This window comes from Zeugodacus cucurbitae, chromosome 4, assembly GCF_028554725.1.
Source record: "Zeugodacus cucurbitae isolate PBARC_wt_2022May chromosome 4, idZeuCucr1.2, whole genome shotgun sequence".
Classification (NCBI taxonomy): domain Eukaryota; kingdom Metazoa; phylum Arthropoda; class Insecta; order Diptera; family Tephritidae; genus Zeugodacus; species Zeugodacus cucurbitae.
In genome coordinates this window covers 20,360,143-20,383,441 of record NC_071669.1, presented here as the reverse complement: position 1 = coordinate 20,383,441, position 23,299 = coordinate 20,360,143, and the positions used below count along the sequence as shown (strand labels likewise).

The window sequence follows — 23,299 nt, the reverse complement described above, 5'->3', positions numbered from 1 at the left end:
ACGGATTCCTCATGTTCTTTTAAAAGATGTTTTGTATATCCGATCAAACGTCAAAAGATTTTGTAGTTATTCAACGTATTAGTCTTATTAACTATCTTACTAAACATAACTGTTCTCTTGAAGGAACTGCATAGTATTGGTTGCATACATAAGAGTCTGAAAAGAAGCGCATAACCTTACATTTAATACATACATATGTAGTTCATTGAAAAGCTGGAAGCTGCTTAAGATAAGTTGATTTAGCTAATAAGATCATTTCCTATTACCACAAACATTCTAAATTCATTCTTAAGTCGAATATTCGAAACCTTGTAACCCTTTTGAGGAGTTTGAGAATGCAAACTACCACATATCTTTAATCATTTGTAGATACTGAAGAGGTTTCTAACTAAGGGCGCTCTAAAAAGCTCATCTTCATCTATAACTCGCCTAGTTTTATCAGCTTAAATCTGCAGATTATTAAAAATTCCCAATTTCTAAAGAATTTCACAGAATTTAAGAACCCTAGATCTAATTAAAGATAAACAAAATGCTTTCATCATAAATTTTCACTCCCACTATCGGGATAATTGAATTACTGGCCAACCAATCACGGTTGAAACGAGCCAAACATAACACACACACAACGGACGTTAGTAGAAAGCCAAGGATACAGTTCTAAAATGGCACAAGCGTGCCAATACATATTTCATGTCGAAGGGATTTCCATACGCCTCTAAAGCTACTACGTCATTCAATCAATTTGGTATGACTGGCTGGCGTCACACAGCTTATCTGCCCACTAGTCATATTGCGGGGTACATAATTCTTTTTTTTTGCCTCAAATGCATAGTAGATAATTATATGAAACCATTTGCCACACATAAAGACACTTCAGCGGCGGCAAAGTAACTGACAGACAACCAGCTTAAACGCAGAAAAATCTCTGCTTCCGTCAGAAGAGTGCGTATAACGTTTGTTTTTGTTACTAACGTTGTTGTTGTTGTTGTTGGCAACAGGATGTCTGTGAGAAGGCAGGCAGGCGCTCCACAAAACGTGGTTGTCAAGCAGCCAAACAAACGACTGAGCGACGAAACGACCCAACGACCAAGCGGCAGACCGCACGACAGACCGAACGACAGTCTACCCACGACTCAACTCTACCCCACCCCACTTTACCCCGCTCAGCACTCATCAACATAGTGAAGGCTGTGTTCTATCGATTTTTATATTAGATTCGCTGGTTGGGGCTTGTGTGGTGGAGAAAGATGACAGCAGCAGTGTGTTTGTTTTTGTTTTCATTGCGAGCTGGTTATATCATCGTGTTGAAAAGTATGTGCAACATGAAGAGGCGGAAAATGAGCAACGGTATAAGAATGTACATAAGCATGTAAAAAATTTATATTAAATACAACAAAAAAACTCTTAGAAAATTTGTTATAAAAATAAATATGTCCTCGCTGAAGGCTGGCGGTGGGTGGAGAGTAGGGGGCAGGCGCCAGCATTGCGTGCGTGTAGGCGCTGTCGTTTAAAGGCAAAGGATTTTTGTTTTTAAATACGCGCACACATGCAATGTCACTGAAGGCATGTGACAATTTAAGCTAGAGAAAATGTGGAAATTACATAAATAGTACAGTGCTGGGCATATTAATAAGGTGGCTTAAGTAAATGAAATTTTTAAAACAATTAGTGAAAAGTGAAGAATAAATGTTAATGATTTATATTATTATATGAAAGTAGTTGCAGAAATCAGTGTTGCCAACTTTTAATGTTGCCACCTGTTAATACGTAAATTAATTCGAAATTAAAACATGTTTGCTTTCATCATTAAAATTAATTTAAAATAAAAAATAGAGTTGCCATCTTGCCAAAATTTAAATTTTCAAAAATTTAAAATGGGCGAAAAAGTTATGAGAGTAAAATTTGGTACAAATGATCGCATTAGAGAGACATATTTCGATGTAACTTTTTTGGAAAGAGGGCGTGATCCCGCCCCTTATTAAGTTTTTTGTAGATATCTCGTAAACTACTAAACTATATAAACCAAACTTTCTACAGTCACTTACGAACCCCATTACACACCATAAAAATAGGTGAACTCAGATAATAACCACGCCCACACCAGAGTTATGTTCAAAATTACTAAAAGTTAATTCACTAACGGAAAACACCAGAAACATTAAACTTTAGAGAAGAAAGGGCAGTAGAAATTTTTTTGTTGGAAAATGGGCGTGGCGTCGACCACTTATGGGCCAAAAACCATAACTCAGGAACTACTCGACCGATTTCAATGAAATACGGTATATAGTATTTTCTGATAACACGGATGAAAAGTGAGCGAAATCGGTTTACAACCACTCGTACTTTCCATATAACTCGATTTTGAATTCCATCTGATTCCTTCCCTTTATAATATATACATCTGGGACCAATGAAGATAACAGAATAAAACTTTACACAAATACTGTATGTGAGCTGAGGTATCACTTGTGAAAAAATTGTCGAGATCGAACTATAATATTTCAAGGTCCCTGATATCGAACGTAAAGAACTCAGACCCTAAGTGTAATTTTTCACCGAAAATATCGTAAATCTCTCAAATATTTTAATTTAATTCAGAGAGAATCTTTTTCTTCTCATAGTGAAATCTCTTCAGGAATTACCTTAGTCCTCATATACAATATATGATAATTTTCGTTATTCTATTGTACTTTATGTCGAATATATAGATCAAATTGTTGTTGTTTTAATAAAACTATATGATTGAATTGTGAGAGTATAAAATGTTCGGTTGCACCCGAACTTAGCCTTTCCTTACTTTTTAGTACATTGTGTCGTACAAATTTGTTCTGGGTATAGATTTTTTAGCTATACATTATATTGCCTTCTAAGCATTAAACTTTTCCTTTAAAAGGTCGGACCTTTTACTGTACACACTATAATGCCCCTTTTAAATTCAATATAAATTTCTTAAATCTTACAAATATGGTAACTCAAGAGTAAAGTTTTTTGAAAATAATTTTGGGAACCCCTGAAACATATGCAGGAACCGCTTTTAGTATGAATATAAGCTTTTTGAACAATTTCCCAGCAACAAAATTACTCGAAGACTTTTCTCAACATATCGCCACTTTAATGCTCACCACTGTATATGACCCAAAAAAGAGGCATATAAACTAAAATTTTCTAAAAAAAAGAAAATAGTGCGTAGGCAGCGAAATCAATCAATTTCATTGTATAACAAGGATAACAAACACTCACCAGTAAATATCATTCGAGGTAAGCATATTGTTGCCGGCTAATACAGTTACAGCGCTACCACGAGCCACAAGCGATGGCTGAAGAATATCGAGTTGTTTGAAGGAGTTGTATGGGGATTTGCGATTTTTTATTTATTTTTTTCGAATGTGATTTTTACGCGAAAGTATATGATTATAAAAAATATATGGACATATATGTATGCGTGTATATATGTACGAATTTTACGTATGTCTGTTTGTATGTATGTATTGTAAATGCAACGATTTTTTTTTTAATTTTGCGCTTAAATTGTATAAATTATAATTTAGTTTATAGTTTGTATATCGATATATATAAGCGATTAAATGTGAATGTATATATTTATATGTATATAGTGTATATACATATATGCGAAATATGAATCAGTCAAGGTTGCGCCCAATTGTACGGTATATATGGTAGAATATGGCGAGTTTATTACAGTTATGTTATTGTTGTTTGAACAAAGTTCGAAATCAGGGGCTGCACACACCAACACGATGAACACATATGTAAGTATGTTTGTTTGCGGGCGAATATATACGCGTTTGTATGTATGTATGTAAGGCTCAGTTTTGAAACTTTTTGCGGATTTTGGACTTGGCTTCGTAATGTTTGATGATTTTACAACGGACGGCGTATGGTTGTTATTGTTTTTTGTTTTGAAATTTATGTTTTTTGGAAATTTAATTTTTGTTGTTTTTTTTTCGAAATTTAATTTTTGTTTTTTACCGAACTTATTTTTTTTCGAAATTTAATTTTTGTTTTTTACCGAATTTTTTTTTTTTTCGAAATTTAATTTTTGTTTTTTATCGAAATTGTTTTTTTTTCGTTTTTTCGAAATTGATTCTTATTGTTGTTGTTGCTTTATTCAATTTATTTTTAGCTTTTCAGCGTTTTAGTGGGTTAGTCGGCGTTTGCACTTTTCGCACTGTTGTTGTTGTTGGTTGTATGTAAATGTGGTTCTTTGGTTGTTTAGCAAGTATGGGCGGGGTTGTTAGTTAGTATATTTAACGGATTTACGCACTTTTTCTAATTTGCAATTTTGCAGCAATTTCTTACACTTCTTGCTACGTCAGCAGCGCGGGGTTGCATAAACTATTATATATATATATATTTGTTGTTGTTGTTTTTATGCTATATATGTATGTATATATTTGTATGTATTTCACTAGCCGTTTCACCGTATACATACACAGCAGCGCTGCGTTGGCTGGCTGGCTAACTGGCTGCTTGTCTATTCCGAACGCAGACAGCAAGTCTGGAAAAGTTGTTTTATTCGACACTTTGCGGCTAAGCGAGCAGCTCATTTGCACACCAACTAATTTTAGCACAAATTTTTTGCACTACTTTGCACTTAAGTGCAAAATTTTATGAAAAAAGGAATTAATCACTCAAACGTGTAAAATATCAAAAATAATTCACACCGCGTTCATTCGTGGTGGTCGACATGTTCTACCGAAAATTATGGACTAACTGAAAAATGCCGTGCTGAGTGGTGAGCAAAGTATGCGGCGACACGAAAACAAAACACACATAAGGGTTCGCCTCACGGTGGCACACACAAGCCGCTTTGCAACAAAAACAATGCGTGTTGTTGTTGTTGGCATACGGCCCCCTTTCAAAATTTTCCAACAGCGGATATGCGACAACGACCGGAGGAGATGTGAGGCGCACAGTCGCTCGGACTAAGGGTTGTTTTCCAAAATCAACACAAACGCAGGGTTGATTTCGACGAGGTGAGAGCGCGCATACAGTTATGAGCGCGCACCACCACCGTGTGGCAGCTTGAAAGTCATCATCAACAGCAGGAGCAGCAGCACTGACAACAACAGCAAATGAGGGCACAAGCATCTGCCGGAGAATGTCTGCGTGTTTTGTCGGTAATTATTGAATTACATTTGATTACAAAGGTAGTTTGAATTAAATTTTCGAGATATGAGAATATTTTAAAAGTGTGTGGCTGGTATGCGTAGAGGCGTTAGTTATAGCTTATTTTTATGGCATTCTACACAGTTGAAGAAGAGAAGAGGAGAAGCGAAACATTTACTGAGTTCGCTCCAAAAGGTATTATAATTCGAGAGAGAGTCTCTCATCACTCACCACACACCACACACATATCACTCTCCAAATTTAGGAGGGTTGAATTTTATTATTATTTTTAGCACTTGTTTTATTAGTTTAAATTGCAATAATATTTAATCAAATGAAATTGGCGAGTTCAATGTCACTACAATTGCTAAAACACAGCGAAATTTCGAAAATTTGAATTATATACGAGGGTACAAAAAGAGTGTCCAAACAACCTGCTATCCACAATGGCATTGCCAACGCGAAATTAAAATTGTTCGCCTTTTTCATGTTTTGTTTTCCTTTCTGTGTTGGGAAAATCAAAATGTATGTGAAAAGTAGGAAGGAAACTTAGTTAAAAAGGGCGGAACTGTGGAGAAACAGGAAGTGACGAAATGGAAACACTTGTAAATCATGCACAAAACAAGCTGAGGTGGATTAGGGCGTGGGCGTTTACTGACAGGATAAATATAATAAAATTATTTGAAAAACAAAAAAGGTAAAACAGAATAAAAAAATTAATTAAAGTAATAAAAATAGATTAAATTAACTTAAATAAGAAAAACCAAAAATGGAAGTATAATATCTAAAGCTAACGACGATCCAATTTCTGATAGAACCGAATATTCGATCTTAAATTTCGTTCCAATTAAAAGTTTAGACAATCTTTCTAGATATCTAACCAATTTATAAAAAAAAACAACAATCAGAATTATGGAAAAAAAGTCATGTAGTAACTGACAAACATGTTGTATATCTTAACAAAAATGATCAAGAATTAAGATCCTGGACAACATTATTAGTTATTAGATGAAATTGAAAATCATTTAATTTGTACATACTCCGTTAAGTTAATATAACAATTTATACTTTAAAGCTCAGAACTAAAGAAAGATTTAATGCTTCTTGAAACTAAGCTATATAATGGTGGATATAAAATAATCACAAAATTTAGTTGGAGTATGTATCTCGAACAATAACCGCTAGTACTGATTAAGGACAACCAGAGGGATGGTAAGTATAAATTTCGTATACGTGAGTTGAAGAAAGATATTCAGGGTTGTTGAGGAATCTGATAGTTATCGGAATCAGAATTCATATAAAGTCATAAATTCTGATATTATTGGTTTGATGTTCGAATCAGAAATTATATTGGTTTTCGGTGTCATGGAAACCAATTTCATCGGATTTACTATCAGAAACAAACCAAGATGCTCAGGGCTGATGAATCTGGAATATTATGTTTAAATTTAGTTTGATTTGCCGTTAAAACGCTTTGGAACAAGTAAGAAAGACTAACTTCGGGTGCTACCGAACCTTTTATACTCTTGCAATTTATCGATGAAATTGTATTAAGATAACACACAATTTTAATTTTGCTATCTCACATATTAACCGATTTATAAGGTTTTTATAGTTGTTATATGGGAGTTAGGTGAAGTTATGACCCGATTTTAACCATTTTTGGTACAGAGACACACTATTAGAAGAAAAAGATTCCCTTTCGACATTTTCGGTCAAAAATTACCCTTAGGGACTGAGTTCTTCATGTTCGATATCCGCCTTCAAAAGTTATAGTCCGATTTCGACAAGTGATGCCATAGCTCAAATACAGTATTTGTGTAAAGTTTTATTCCGCCATCATCATTGGTTCCTAATGTATATATTATGAAGTGAAGGAATCAAATGGAATTCAAAATTGAATTATGTGGGAAGTAGACGTGGTTATGAACCGATTTCGCCCATTTTTCATCCGTGTTACTTGGGTGTCAAGAAAACGATATATATCGAGTTTCATTGAAATCGGTGGAGTAGTTCCTGAGATATGGTTTTTTACCATATCCGACCTGATTTAAATGTACTAAGAATGTTATGCAATAAATTTAAATTATGTATATAAATAATTGTAATAATACTCTCTTAGCAACTTTTGTTGCGAGAGTAAAAAAACTTGCGAATAAAAAGTATTTCATTAAGTACCTGCAGTTGTTCAATTCATCTACGCACCTGAAATAAAAGAAAAAATATAAATAGTTTAGTAATAATATAAAATATAGGAATATTTAAAAATTAATATTATCATCATTACAATAATAAGTAAAATTTATGGGCTACAATCTACAAAGGGATCACGGACGAAAATTCTTCGTAAAGATCACAGACACAATCCAAATGATAACCGATCAACGAGAGGCAGGTTAGCGAACGATATACTCGTAAGAGAAATATATGTAGCATACTCTTCAAATAAAACGAAAGAAAGCAGGCTTACTGGAATACTTCATGACTATCCGGTCGATCTCTCCGCTTGTTATCAGACAACAACTCCAACTTGGTCTTATCAAAGCCGATAGTGAAAATAATGATACGAAAGAACCGTAGGGATGAGATGATTATATTCCAAAACACTTACATAAATCAAGTTTTAAATATACATTTGAGGATTGCTAATATTTATTGGCATGTAAGAATAATCTTTAAATTTATCGAAGTCAAATTCTCGCAAGAATTCAAAATCACAGAACACCCAACTGGTTCGTTGCATACTTCCTATAAAGTAAACATCCACGTACTCGTTACACATGTTCGCATCTAACATGTCAAGTTCTCATAGTTCAATTGTCAAACACAATTGTCTGTTCAATAGAATGTCAAAACAACGCATTCAACATACAAACAATTCAATTAAACTTTTCGCATATTACAATTTTGGACAGTGAGCAGACAGACAAGCGAGAAGAAAGACAGGCACGTTGGCATGGTTAAGCAATTTATGTGTGACTTTCAATGCAACAATCACGAGTAACCAAGCGCAAATTGTATGCACGAGGGCGGTTGAATAAGTCTGGGATTTTTTGTAGCCGCTGAAATGGTAGTATCTGTTTGAGGTTCAAATCCCAGCAGAATAAGAGTAGAATTTTGTTTTTCGATAGGCTCTCGACGAGCTATGTCAAACCATAGAGAGATTTTGTTCATGTCTTAATTTCTCAGTAAACCTTTACATACATATGTAATCAACTTTTTGAATAGTGACTAAACCTTGTAAGGTCAACAGGAATGAGTTCGGCCAAGAATACCGAAAATTTTGTTTGCATAAAAAACTACAACATCATCAATGAGGAACGGGAAACGTATATTCCGTGATTCATTAAGCTTATCCATCTCATCAGCCACATCAATAAGTTCATGGTGATTTCAAATTGGTCGATTTGTTACTACCGTCTGTGCGATTTCACCCACAATAACTTTCCGTCGACTTAAAATATTTAGTTATTTTCCAGATGAGGTTCCAACACAATCCGCAAGGTTTTACATCTTATTGAATATAGGAAGTGTAATAAATTTAACGTGATGTATTTTTGATACAAAACAAATTTTAAATGTAGCGAATTAGGAGGACCATTGTGACTTTAGCCGTATCAGATCCCCCTTACTTCACCATGTCCTCTCTGAACCATCTTATGGTCTTTATAAATAGTCATGCATCCACATAGAAGATGTTCTATTGTCTCCTCCTCTGCAACTTCTCGGTAGTTTCGACAGTAGTCGCAAATAGTATTATATGGTGTCCACAGTCTACTGGCATGTCTTCCAATCTGACCTGTTAGTACTCTTATTAGAGTTCTTAAGTTGGTTCTCTATTCCCTTCAGCCCATATTTGTTGCTGCTGTTTGAGCAAGCCAAGGATTATTTCCACCGAGACTCGGCTATGTCTATCACATATTTGTCGATTAAATATCATCAGGTGGTCAGAAGCATCTATATTCCCTCTTTATAGGGAGGTGGAACCTAGTCTGACTCGTTCATCTGGTTCACAGTTTCCTGGAAAGCCTATTTGTCCTGGAATCCATTGCAGGTTCATATATAAATATAAAAGTCGGATCTTTCTTCAGCAATGCTGAACAATTTAAAACTATTTTAAAGGTCTCTGCAGACTCTAAAAACCAGGATATAACTATTTTATAATATTTAATGATAGTGTACTGGTTTGCTGAATTTCGTCGTAACAATACCAGCATCCATTTTAGGAAGGCCTGATGAGAATTTACCAGAAAGCATCACAAATTCGTGAAAATGCTTTGGATGAATGTAAAATGAAATTGAGTGCTATCGTTAATTATCATTATCAAAGGAACGTATAGACCATAACATTCACGAGTTATGATTTGAATGAATTACGTTATGACCCCAACATACAATATTTACTACTTTGAAGGCATCGAAGTTTTACAATAACGTATCAAAATGTGTCAGAACTAATGCATTATTCTAGAAGAAGATTATATCGAATAATTAACTTATATTTTTATTCTCAAAAGCTGAGGAAATATCTCGAAATTTCATTGAAATAGAAGTGGGGCTCTGAGCAATTCCTAAACGACATTTCGTTCATTCACTTTAATCGAATAACTAAAAAAAAAAAGTTAGAAGTTGATATATTTACAAAACAAAATCATCCAGCTGCTTGAGGTAATACAACGGAGATGAAGCTAAAATTTATAGGTTCAAATTAACCTAATGAAATAAATATCATCCTAAAGGCATAAAAAAGCTTAGAAATTATTCAAAAATTTGACGAGACTTCATGGTATGTTGTTTTATATTGTTTACATGCTATAAGCAAAGAGTCACCGACTTATCGAACCCCCCTTTGTACCGTAGGCGAATTCAACAATTTTTAAATGACAATGCATAGAAAATGAGAGCATGAAATACGAGCGGGATGAACAAATGGCGAAAGAGTCATATATATTTATTGTATATAAGCTATATTTATGAGTGTGTGCATATGTATGTCTGTATGCAGATGTATCCATTTACTTTTTGGCCGAGCTGGTGAATGCTTTATGACGAAGGCTTTTGTAACAGTTTCATTTCAACACTTATTTGTAAGATTACTTTTTATTATTATTATGATTATTTATATGAATTTTTTTCTGTTTTTTTTTCGTCTTATTTTGAATACACGAGAAAAATGTCATTGAACCGACACAAAGATGCGGTCGCAAATGTACGAGTACAAAGCGCGCTGTAGAACTGTGGGTCTATGGAACGTTTTGATGATAATCACCGATGTGATGATAATAGTAACAGCAGCAGCGGCAGTTAGTCAGTTAGAAATGGCAATGCAGAGAGGTGGTGCAGACGAGGGACGGAGCAATGACAAAAGGCAATGGACGACCAACAGGCGGCTGTTGGCTGCAGCAACAACAACAATGGAAGCAAAAACAGCAAACGCTGGCGGCGGTAAGCAATCACAGCTCGACAAAAAGCCTTGGAAATGATGAGTGGTGTTGTTAGTAGTAGTTTTTGTTGTTGTTGTAGTAGTTACTTTTGTTGTTGTGATTTTGTTTTTTGCTCGTCTCTGTTGCTGCTGCTGCTGATGAATATGACGTAGCCAGCTAATGCTGTTGCTGCTGCTCTTGTTGTTGACGCTAGCGATAATGATGCTCGTAATGGGCGATGACGATGACGACGACGATGGCGTTGTTGTACGTTCCATTGTTCGGAAATGGAGCAAACGAGAGATTTTCTACAAATAACGCCAAAGTGCACTTAATGCTCAAGACGCTTTAAGACGCAAATATACGAGTACATGACAACAACAAAGGAGGAGCGAAACAAACATAAAACATAATCAAACAAAGCAAAAAGGAAGAAGTAGGCAAAGCAAAAGAAAAAAAAACAATAAAAATGCAACAACAACAACAAAAGCACATACATATACTAAACAACAAACAAAGGAAGCGCAAGAGCACGCATATGGCATGTAAGCACGCATTTACATACAAAGCAAACACGCACATACATACATATATGTATACAAAAACAACAGCAGTACAACAAAAACAACAACACTCAAAGTTGTATAAATATGTATGTTGTTGTTGCTGTGCAGAAGGGCGCAAAAAAATGTTGGGGAGTGCAGTACACATGGAGCGCCTGGGAGTTTCGAGAGGCTGCTGTTGCAAGCTTTGCATAACATAGCAGAGCATAGCACAGCATTACATACATACACAATAACACATATGCAGATCTCACACAACCCTTGCCTGAGCATGGGCATGACAAGTGCACGAGTATTTGCGATTATGACTCGAGTGGTGTGTGCAAGCATTCTGGTAAAAGTATTGCAAAAACAACAACAGTGGCAGCAGCAGCAGCACAAAAACACTCGAAATGGAGCAGTTGCAGTTGGCGCATCGTGCTGCCATGCGGAAAAACAACAGCTGAAAAGCGGCTAGATGTTGGAAAATGCAAGCTGCCACCACCGAGTTGCAACAACACCAACAACAAACAGTACATCACAACAGCAATACATCAGTAACAACAACAGCAATACATCAGTAACAACAACAGCGTTAGCGACAATTCCATCATTGTTGAATAAGCCAACATCAGCCACACAGTGACAGTGTTAATGCCCACCTCCAACACTAATTGTGGCGGCACAGTGTGGTGAACTTTTGGAAAATGGTCGCACAAAAAATGGTTCAAAAATTTCGAAAATTACATACATTCGGGAGAGTTGATCAACGAATCATCAAGTCCCCAAACGGAGCTCTTTAGCTTACAGTTTGAGATAATTAAGGACTCTAAAATGCAAGAAAGATTGAACGCAAAAAAAAAAGAAAAAAAAACTTCCTATAATTTTTTCACATTCCAGTGAGTTGATCCACGAATCAACAGAAACTCGAGTTCTGAAAGAAAGGCTTATGTTCCAATACTTTTGCTTAAGTAAAGCTGAAAGTCGGACCTCCTTAGCTCACAATTTGAGATATTCTCTAAAATGTTTATCTTTCTCCAAAACTCTTTTCTGAAGAAAAACCCGCGAGCCGCTTCAATGATTTTTGTATTGCTATTGTTGTTGTAAAGTTTAATTCAAACATATTCATTGGCTTAGCTATTGTCATTACAATGAAATCTATAGGCAACAATATATTTAGTAAGGACTTGGATCACAAAAAAGGGGTAATGGTCTGAAGAACCCTGCAAGAAGAAGCGGTGAAGTCTTGTAATATTTTTGTGTATGTTAATCTTGTTTGGTGATTTTGAAAGAAGTAATTCTTGAACAACACGAAAAACTCCGTTATGATTGGGAAGGACCTCTCCGAGCCGTTCGATACCAAACGAGGTTTCAGACAAGGTGTCTCACTATCGTGCGACTTCTTTAACCTGATGCTGGAAAAAATTATAAGAGCTGCAGAGCTAAACCGAGAAGGTACAATCTTCTACAAGAGTGTACAGCTCCTGGCGTACGCCGATGATATTGATATCATCGGAAGCAACAACCGCGCCGTTTGTTCTGCTTTTTCCCGCATGGATAAGGAGGCGAAGCGAATGGGTCTGGAGGTGAATGAGGACAAGACGAAATATCTCCTGTCATCAAACAAACAGTCGGCGCATTCGCGTCTTGGCTCCCACGTCACTGTTGACAGTAATAACTTCGAAGTCGTAGATAATTTCGTATACCTGGGAACCAGCATCAACAACACGAATTCCGCCTCGAATTCCAGCGAAGAATCACTCTTGCCAACAGGTGCTACTTTGGACAGAGTAGGCAATTCAAAAGTAAAGTCCTCTCTCGACGAACCAAAATCAAACTCTACAAGTCGCTTATCATTCCCGTCCTGCTTTATGATGCAGAAGCTTGGACGATGTCAACATCGGATGAGACGACACTAGGAGTTTTCGAGAGGAAAATTTTGTGCAAGATTTATGGTCCTCAGAAAATAGGCAACGGCGAATACCGCAGACGATGGAACAATGAGCTGTACGAGTTATACGACGACATTGACATAGTTCAGCGAATAAAAAGACAGCAGCTACGCTGGCTGGGTTGTCCGAATGGACGTAAACACTCCAGCTCTGAAAGTGTTCGATGCAGTACCCCCCGGGGGAAGCCGAGGAAGGGGAAGGCCTCCATTCCGTTGGAGGGACCAAGTGGAGAGCGACCTGGTCACACTTGGGATTTTCAATTCTTGACGCTCTTAGCACTCGGTTCAACTTTAAACTTAGAATATTTCTTCAAGAACATTTCAGTATATACCGCTTCTTTTAGCGCCTAAATGTCACTCTTACTATGTTAGCGCCCCAACAGATGCGCGATTCAACTCTGCTCCCCATATCCTCGGTTCTCATACTTGATCTTTTCATGTAAGCCGCCAATAACGTTTCTTCGTCTATATCGCCTGGATCGATAAAGCTTCTGAGGCATATATATGGTTCGGGTCCACGTAAAAAAAACGAACTCACGCTTGTATCCGATGAATGTTTGTTATGATAACGGAATTCCCTATATTTTCCAGATTTATTCTGCTTCCATTCAGCTTTCGTAAACAATGCGTCCGTATTTCTCAAATCTTGTTCAAAAGCTGTCTCCTGAGAAATTTCCGCAAGCATTACTAAAGAAAGTTAAACTAGACAAATCTATTTGTCCTAATCTTCAAGGAAGACAAATAAACTTATATTGGATCCTGGTATAATTTTTTTTCAGATTAGAAGCAAATTGACAACGAAAAAGACTTAGGTTCGTGCATAATATACCGGGTTACTCCACAAATGACTAGTTAATAACAGTAGGAAAGGTGAGAGGCTCCGCAAGTCTCATTATACTTGACTGAAATTTGAGTTCAAATCTCATCTTAGTATAATTCCATATTTACTTGAGCCTTGCCAAACTAAGGGCTCGGTTATTAAGATTATTCATGACATTCTTTCCTTTAAATAGTGAATGTTCTGGCCGGGTTTGAGGTTTATTGTATCTAACTTTGATTGACTATTGCGAAAGTCCACATTCGGATCCGTTCATGTCCAATTTCTTCGCTGTTACTTTGAACTTTAGCCGCTTATTAATAACAGCACATCCTAATTAAGAACATTTTTCGCGCCTGCATTTTCCAATGGAGCACCACTGTAACTCGCCAAAAATTAATTTTTCGCTTGCATCTCGTCATAGCCGGTCGAGTGTGTACGAATATGTAGCGTGAAGTGGCTGGAACACGACGCGCTTAGCTAACGGGGCGCTGATGACGACAATGACAAAGGCGTACGAGGGCGACTAGAAGCGAAGTGAAACGAGGCGGGTAAGCGGGAGGGCGAGACGGGTCGCTGATGAGATCTTTACGACGATGGTGATGGTGTAAAGTAATGTAATACATATGTATGTATGTATGTATGTTCAGATGTTTACAGCCTATCCATAATACTAGGCCAAGCAGGCAGTCAGGCAATAAAGCCTACCCATCACGAACGAGTGGGTCTTTTCAGACTCCAACGCTTCGTCGCAGCAAGCAAACAGCAGCAACAACAACACTAGTTACACCACTACCACAGCCGAAAGACATCACTTACGCTTCGGTTGACTTTATTTTTAGTACTCACATGAAAATTGTTTTCATACATATACGAATGCGTTGTTGCAACGCGATGCATGGAGTGGAGCGACGACGGCGGCAGCGGTGCGCGGTGTGTGTGTACTGCAGCGTTGGAGGCACTGTGCTGATGATGGCCGGCACTCACTCGCGGTTCGTGTCTAAAAATTTACAAATCTACCAAGGCAACGCAAGTAAAAATCGCTCGCAGCGGGCTTTCACATCTTCGTACAAGGCACACAAACAACACTTAATGCATTTTGTTGTACTAGTATATGCGTTGTTATACTTTTAACATGCTTGTTGCTGTTTTTTCTTGCAGTTGGCGCTTCAGCGCGTATCGCATGTGTATGCGTGTGGGTGTTTCAAGATTCTCGTTTTTCTTTTTTAAACACTTTTGAGCGCAAAACAACACGCCAGCTCAAAGTACAGCAAACAAAAACAAACGTGGAAATATTTAATAAACAAAATTTTTGGAAAATTCGACAACAAAAACAACATGCCATGTGTACCATAAGTAGCTCAGCAGCAAATAAAACAGAGAAGCGCTTTCAATTTTTCCGCGTTTCACAAGCGTTTTAATAAGCGTATTCATGAATGCGTTTACAAATTTTCAACTTCAATTTCGCCTTTGATCTGTTTTCCATGACTGTACATGAGAAGAATTACAATAATAAAGATTAAAGAAAAAAAATTTAAATAGAAAATAAAAAACATAATAAAATAGATAAGAAAAATAAAGAAATAGAAAAAATTCCAAAAAAATATATAAAAAATTTAATATAAAAAAAAATTTTAAAATATATAATATAAAAAAATTAATAAAAAAATAAACTTAAAGATTTTAATATGAAAAAAATTGTTCATAAAGATTTTTAATATAAAAAATACACAAAAAAATTAAATAATAAATTTTAATATAATAAGAATAAAAATAAAATATTTTTATATAAAAACAGATTTTTACATAAAAAATCAAAAAAAAAATAAAACTACAAAATTAAAAAAAAACTTAATATAAAAAATATAAAAACAAAAATTATACAAAAAATTAAAAAAAAAAAGATTAAAAAATTATTTATATATTAAATATATAAAAAAAATATATGAAGACAATTTCAAAAAAATAAAACAACAATCAAAAATTTTTATTTATTTCATATTAAACTATTGCGCTTCAAATATGGTGGGCGTATTATACTTTAATGCCCGGTTCATTGATACGCCACAACAGCGCGCTCATCCACGCTGTGGGCGCACCAGATGCTCCCAAAATGCGTCGCATTTTATTTGAAAAAGTTTGAAAAGGCGATAAGTGCATCATTAATTTGAAATTTGCATCCAACCACACGAAAGCGCAGCGCAGCGCATACACTGGCATTTAATTTAATTATTTTCTTTTCATTTTGTGATTAGGGGACCCGATGGTGGCCTCCATGCACTCACTGGGTCAACGCGGTGCCCACGAAATGCAGCGGAAATTCATGCATTCAAGGCAAGGCAAGCGATAAGTGCTTTAAAATGAATATTTAAATGCGTTGAACTGCTTAGCTGACAGCTGACTCTTTAGTTGAGCGTATATTTGATGCGTGTGTCACACATAATCGACAATATAGAGGTAAAGAATTCGTTGTTTAAATCGTATAAGTTGTGTTCTTAGCAAGTGAAATGCGGTAATTGTGGGAAATGAAGTGAGTTCTAGCATTAAGGTGATTGGAACTCATTCAAATGGTTACTGAGTTCATTGCAAGTTATTATTAGAGCTTAAGGGATTCAGCGCTTTATTCAGCTGGTTTTCTATTATGCTGAATAAGCGTTAGTCATAGGTTTTAGAATACGAAAAGGCTTAATATCATGGTTAAATTAATAAAAAGACGACTCTATAGAATGCTTTCAAGAACGTCCAGCTTTTAGAGCTCTATTCAGCTGTCTCTCTTCTATGCTCCGGTTCTGAGACCTATTCAGCATGACAGAAGGTAAATGAATAGCGCTGAAAACCGAAAGATTAGCAAATTTTCTTCCTGCAATTTGGCGCCAATCGGAATAACCTAGCGAAACCAGGTTACCACCTGATCTTTCCAACGGAGTGGATGTCTTCCTCGGCTTCCACAAGCGTGTACTGCATCGAACACTTTCAAGGAGGAGGGTTTTCGTTCGTGCGAACAACATGACCTAGCTAGCGTCGCCGCTGTCTTTTTACGCACTGAACTATGTCTATGTCGTCATATAACTCATACAGCTTATCATTCTATCGTTTGTGGTATGCGTCGTTGCCAATGTTCTGAGGACCATAAATCTTACGCCAAACCTTTCTCTCGAAAACTTCTAGAGTCGTCTAATCGGATGTCGGATGTGAACGATTCACTTCTGCACTATAAAGCATGGTGAGAGACTGAATATGTGATGAATACCTAAATAAAATTAGCCTAACTCAGGTAGAACTTCTAGACGTCACGGTAGAACATCTAGACGTCACTGAAGAGGGCCACCAAGCAAATATGAGGAGTTGGATTAATACCTATCCCGGAATGGGGAGGATTAATAAAAAGTGGTTAAATTTTTCATCAATCTCTCGCAAGTATTTTAATCAGTTCCTCGACTGATTGGACACAATTGGCTGAAACAATAATATAACTTATGTATAAATTTCGAGGAGTTCAAGTCTCCAAGATCTCTGGTAACAATTGTCAGAAACAAATTCTAAGATCAACTGATCGGTTGGCGATGAAAAAAGCTGGTCATAACTGACGGATCCAAACAAGATTAGATCGCCCAAAGACAGAATAAAATACATTGACTCGTACACTAATACCACTAAACCGGCTGTCATGGGAATTTAAAAAAATTCCTTTTTGATAAATATAGGTTGGGTGAGGCCTCCAAGACGGATCTTTAAAAATATATATCTTGGCCAATTATAGTTAAGACCTTTCTGTTGGTAAAAAGAAGCTTTTGATTAAACCATCATTTATTGACGAAGCTTCTTCAAGCAATCACAAATCTGCTAAGGGGACTCATTTCCAACTGAGCCTGAAGGTGAGAGAGTGCGCTTTAATTTAAATCTCATTATCTTCCAGGTGACTTCAACGAATTTCATGAAAAACTGACGTCATTGGGTGGTTCAAGAGTCGAAATAAATGCAAGATCCAAAATGAAATATAGCTAGCTCAGTAAGCCTGTTGAATGAGCAAATATTTGCAGTGAAAAAAAATTAAATAACCAATAAATTAAGCTATTTGAACGGAGTTAAACGATTAACAGTTAAAGAGAATTTGTGTGTGATTATAGACGGTTGGTGTGTGTGGCACACAATGAACTCCCGGCTGGAAGCCCGCATGACGCCACAACTTTATTAAAAAGTATATTACGTAAATTAGCATGAAAGCGAGGAAGCGAACGGCAATTGCTGAAGATGCGCATACAACAAAAACAAAAACACAGAAAATACTACAAAAAGTAAATATTGAATTCAGCAGTACTTAATGAGGCAAATAAGTAAAAAACCAACAACACATACAAACACAAAAAATATCCGAGCTGCGCCACAAGTGATGATGAAGCAGAAGAAGAAGAAGAGGTATCAGCAGAAGAGCAATGGATTTCGCTTCCACAATTTAAACAGCGCTTTTTTATGGCCAGTCACACTTCAAGGACACAATACACAAACACTCGCATATGTAAAATATTTAAATTTTATATAAATACATAAGTATACATACATATGTATGTGTATTCACACAGATAATTTTTTTGCCAAACACTTTAATAAAGCAATGGAAAATGTGGCAAACAGATAAATAAATGGGCAGCAATTAAGTTTTGCTCGATAATAATTAATAAATAAATAAGTTTGCATTTTAATGTGTCAAAGGCAGTTTGGATCTACAAATGGCATTATTGGTAGATAACTAGATGAATATGTGTATGTATGTATGTGTGTGTTTATTTATATATACATACATATATTAATATTTGTATATATGTACCACCTTATGTACTTATTTGTGCAGTGTGTGCTTGGCTAGAGCAGTTAGTATACAAATATACAAGGGTTGCACCGATTTTTTTTAGTATTTTCATAAATAATTTTTGTCTCAAAATAAGGAAAAATATATATCGTTTAATGATTTATATGGGTTATGGATACCCTATTAATTAATCAATTAGCAAATTTTTCAATTAAGGCTATTTGCACTCAATTTGATACAAATTTCCCCCTTAAGCAATTTAATTTTTTTTTAGTTGAGTAAATTAACAAAGATAAAATAATCGATGCATTTTAGCCTAAATTTAGTCAATTAAAAAATTCATACTACTTACGCATTTTGGCTTCATATTAATTAGGGGTTTTTAGACATACCCTGAATTTAGTTCATTAACAAACTTAACTAAAATCATTTGGTCATCCTTTTAATTTTCTCCATTAGCAAATTTAGTCAATTAGCAAATAAATGATATGAAGGTATTTTATATATCTCATTAATTAAATCAATAATCTTATAAATGTCTTAATTTAGGCAATTAATAAATTTATCCTATTAAGGTGTTTTAGCCTCCTACACTCTAAGGTTTTTAGAAATAGCATTAATTTAGTCAATTAGCAAATTTATCTAATGTCTTTTAAACATCCTTTTAATTTACTCAATTTGCAGATTTGGTTCATTAGCAAATAATTTATTTGATACATCTTCTAAATTGAGTTAATTACCAAAGATAAGATAATTAAGGCAATATCTAGAATACATGCCTTAATTTAGTCAATTAACAAATTGATCATATTGAGGCATTTTTAACTCCAACCCATTAAGGCCTTTGACACATACCTCTAATTTAGTCCATAAAAATGTGTTTCAATGTCCTTTAGATATATATGCTATTAATGTATTTTATATATATATTCTTAATTGAGTCAATTACCAAATTTAGTTATGTAACAAATATATCCTACTAAGGCATTTGGCCTCCTAAGGGGAGGCCTTTTGAAATACCATTAATTTAGTCAATTAGCAAATATATTCAATGTCTTGTAAACATCGTTTTTTATTTAATCATTTATTTTATCGTTTCTTAGAGGATCTCTTAGATATAAAATTTATAAATTGACCAAATTAAGTTGCTTTAGGTAAGGCTAATATACAAACTACTTTAGGATTTACCTTAAAAATATGATTGTATTCAAAAAGCCGAGCTTAATTCGATTGTTTTACGCCTACAAATATTCTTAATCAATGAAGAAGTCAGTTGATCAGTTTCCATCATGTGAACCAATATTTATAATTGGTCTAACTATTGAATAAATTAAGCAAAGAAATCAGCTATGCTGTATTTCAAGTAAATATTAGGCTTTAAATTTCGATTTATAATTATTAGACCTTATGGGATTTTTTTAATTTAATCAATTAACAATGATACCATACTCGTTAATTGACTCAATTAAGAAACGATCGTCTATTTTGGAAATTTAATGCGTTTGGTTCACAATTACTGTAGTACTTTTATGTTAAAATAAGATTTTTTGGAAATTTTTAAACCAACATTGAATATTTTTTAAACACTAACAATCGAAAATTGAGCATATATTTGATAGTTGAGATATTATAAAATTTGTTAACTTCAAAAAAATTGCATTTAAGGTGAGCTGTTTCATTTTATGACACATTTTTTAATTTAACTTTTTTTTAATATTTTTTAAGAGACCCATTTATTGGAGAATTTGGACCTTAATACTCTCGCTAGTCGTTTCTTTGAAAAAATATCGAACGCTTATTTTGTTAGATCGTTCTTTTAGTTGTTTTTGTTAGACTTTTTAATCCAGTTATATTTTATTCAACTTTACTTGTTCCCGATTTCGAAAAAATCGCAAAAAATTGCTGAAAATTCACATAAATTTATTTTTACTTAAATATTTAGGTTAAATTTTATTTAAAAATTTCTTGTTCTTAATTTAATTTAATATTTTTTTATAAAACTCTTAAAATAAAATAAAAATAAATATTTCGAAAATTTTGGACCAAACATTATTCAATTCCACATAATTAAGACCCACCCTAATGCTGCGCATATGCACAAAGCACCAATAACGCATACAAATTTATATTTTTACATAAGCAAATCGAAATTAAAACATATAAATTATAATTTACAATAAAAGTTAACCATAACTAGTCGCCGCCAATGCAAACGTTAGTTAAGCAAACCCGCTTGGCAATCACTTCATTTACGTTTGTTTTCGATTTTCCAATACAATTCAGACAGTACAAACTAAACTAAGTACGTGCTTATTAAAACATCTGCATATAAGTGCATGACTTACGAGTAAGTGCGCGCCGCACACAGAAGTGGGCAAACACTAGGGCGAATTGTGGCAATGCAATGTGAAGCTTTGCTGTGAGTGTGTGTTGGTGAGTGCGCATATGTTTGGGCTTTGGCCGGAAGTAGCACATTTTGGGCGCTTTCATTTAAGTGAGAAATGCATACAAAAAAAATAATGAAAATGAAATATGGGAAAAATGGTGAAATTGAAAAAAATAACGGAACATGAAAAATTTTCCAGCGCGTGCAACATTTAAAATTAATTTATGTTAATTTACGATTTTCCGATTCACATGCATTGAGCATAATAATCGATTGCTGACATGTGTGTGACGTGCATTATAAATATTTTATATTGAAACAATTAAAATTATGTACATATAAAGAATATATATATATTTACTACATATTATATATGTTTGTATATAATATTTTGCCTATATTTGCATATGTTTATATATAAATTTTTCAAACAAAAATCTGTTGCCTTGAAATAATTTTTGCTTTACGTCAAAATCACAAAAACATTTGCAAATACAAAAACACAAACAATTATTTATTTATTTATTTTACTCATTATGGCTTTATTGTTGTTGTTATTGTTTCATCTGTTGGCTGATTAATCGCTGGGCGAGTACAAAAAAAATTTGCCATATTTCATGCATTGTTGTAGACTTTTTGCTAATATTTGCTTTTCGGCCAAATTGTTTGCGGCAAAAATGCGTTTTTTTAAGCACAAAAATCAACAAATACAATTTTGCACACACTTTTGCTTTCGATTTTTTATGAATCATATATATATATATGTATATACTTATGCATATTATTTGTGATTTCACGCAGCCCAAATGCAGTGGCTAAGGTAAACAGTGTAGTGTGGTTTTACGGCATTATGTCTGCCAAAAAATTTAATAATTTTATTTTCGGCACGAACAAGCGTAAATGCAGAAAATAAATACAAACATTTGTATGTGTTATATGTATGTATATAGAAATGAAATTCAGCTACTGCTGTGTAATCGCGCAGTAATTGTAGAAATTTATTATTAATAATAACAGCGCTGCTAATTAAATTAAAATAATCGCCGAAAGATAAAATTTAATTGATAAAACAACCAGAAAATATAATAATAATAATAAAATACAATTTTAATTATTTTAATTGCTATTTTGTGTAAAATATGAAAATATGGGGAGACAACATTTGAAATAAATTATTTTTTATTATTATTTTGGGATTATATATATATATTTGGCGTAGGAACCGCTTTAAGCGATTATAGCCGAATCCACCAGAGCGCGCCACTCATTCCTCCTTTTTGCTTTTTGGCGCCAATTGGAAACACCAAGTGAAGCCAGGTCACTTTGCACTTGGTCTTTCCACCGGAGTGGAGGTCGTCCTCTTCCGCGGCTTCCTCCAGCGGGTACTGCATCGAATACTTTCAGAGCTGGAGTGTTTTCTTCCATTCGTACAACATGACCTAGCCAGCGTAGCCGCTGTCTTTTTATTCGCTGAACTATGTCAATGTCGTCGTATAAATCGTACAGCTCATCGTTCCATCGCCTGCGGTATTCGCCGTTGCCAATGTTTAGAGGACCAAAAATCTTGCGCAAAACCTTTCTCTCGAAAACCCCAAGAGTCGTCTCATCGGATGTTGTCATCGTCCACGCTTCAGCGCCATACATCAGGACGGGAATAATGAGCGACTTATAGAGTTTGATTTTGGTTCGTCGAGAGAGGACTTTACTTTTCAATTGCCTACTCAGTCCAAAGTAGCACCTGTTGGCAAGAGTGATTCTGCGTTGGATTTCAAGGCTGACATTGTTGGTGTTGTTAATGCTGGTTCCCAGATAAACGAAATTATCTACAACTTCAAAGTTATGACTGTCAACAGTGACGTGGGAGCCAAGACGCGAGTGCGCCGACTGTTTGTTTGATGACAGGAGATATTTCGTCTTGTCCTCATTCACCACCAGACCCATACGCTTCGCTTCTTTATCTAGTCTGGAAAACGCAGAACAAACGGCGCGGTTGTTGCTTCCGATGATATCAATATCATCGGCATACGCCAGGAGCTGTACACTCTTGTAGAAGATTGTACCCTCTCTATTTAGTTCTGCAGCTCGTATTATTTTTTCCAGCAATAGATTGAAGAAGTCGCACGATAGTGAGTCACCCTGTCTGAAGCCTCGTTTGGTATCGAATTATTATTGGGATTAATTTTTTTTATTTTTATATAAAATATCAAAAATTTTCAATTTTATATATAACAAATTAATTGAAT

General features: G+C 34.9%; 1 protein-coding gene across 3 annotated transcripts in view; it reads right to left on the bottom strand.

Annotated features, from left to right (window-relative positions):
* Positions 1-23,299, bottom strand: part of LOC105216656 (uncharacterized) — a 115,841-nt gene that overhangs the window by 79,334 nt on the left and 13,208 nt on the right. The window contains exon 2 of one of the 3 annotated variants that reach the window (XM_054230338.1): positions 7,309-7,335. The exons of 1 other annotated variant lie outside the window; for it this stretch is intronic. In XM_054230338.1, the coding sequence (XP_054086313.1) occupies positions 7,309-7,335 (27 nt within the window). Of the gene's footprint in view, positions 1-3,240; positions 3,394-7,308; positions 7,336-23,299 lie in introns of those variants that run through there. One more of the 3 variants, XM_011191285.3, reaches the window with a different exon arrangement.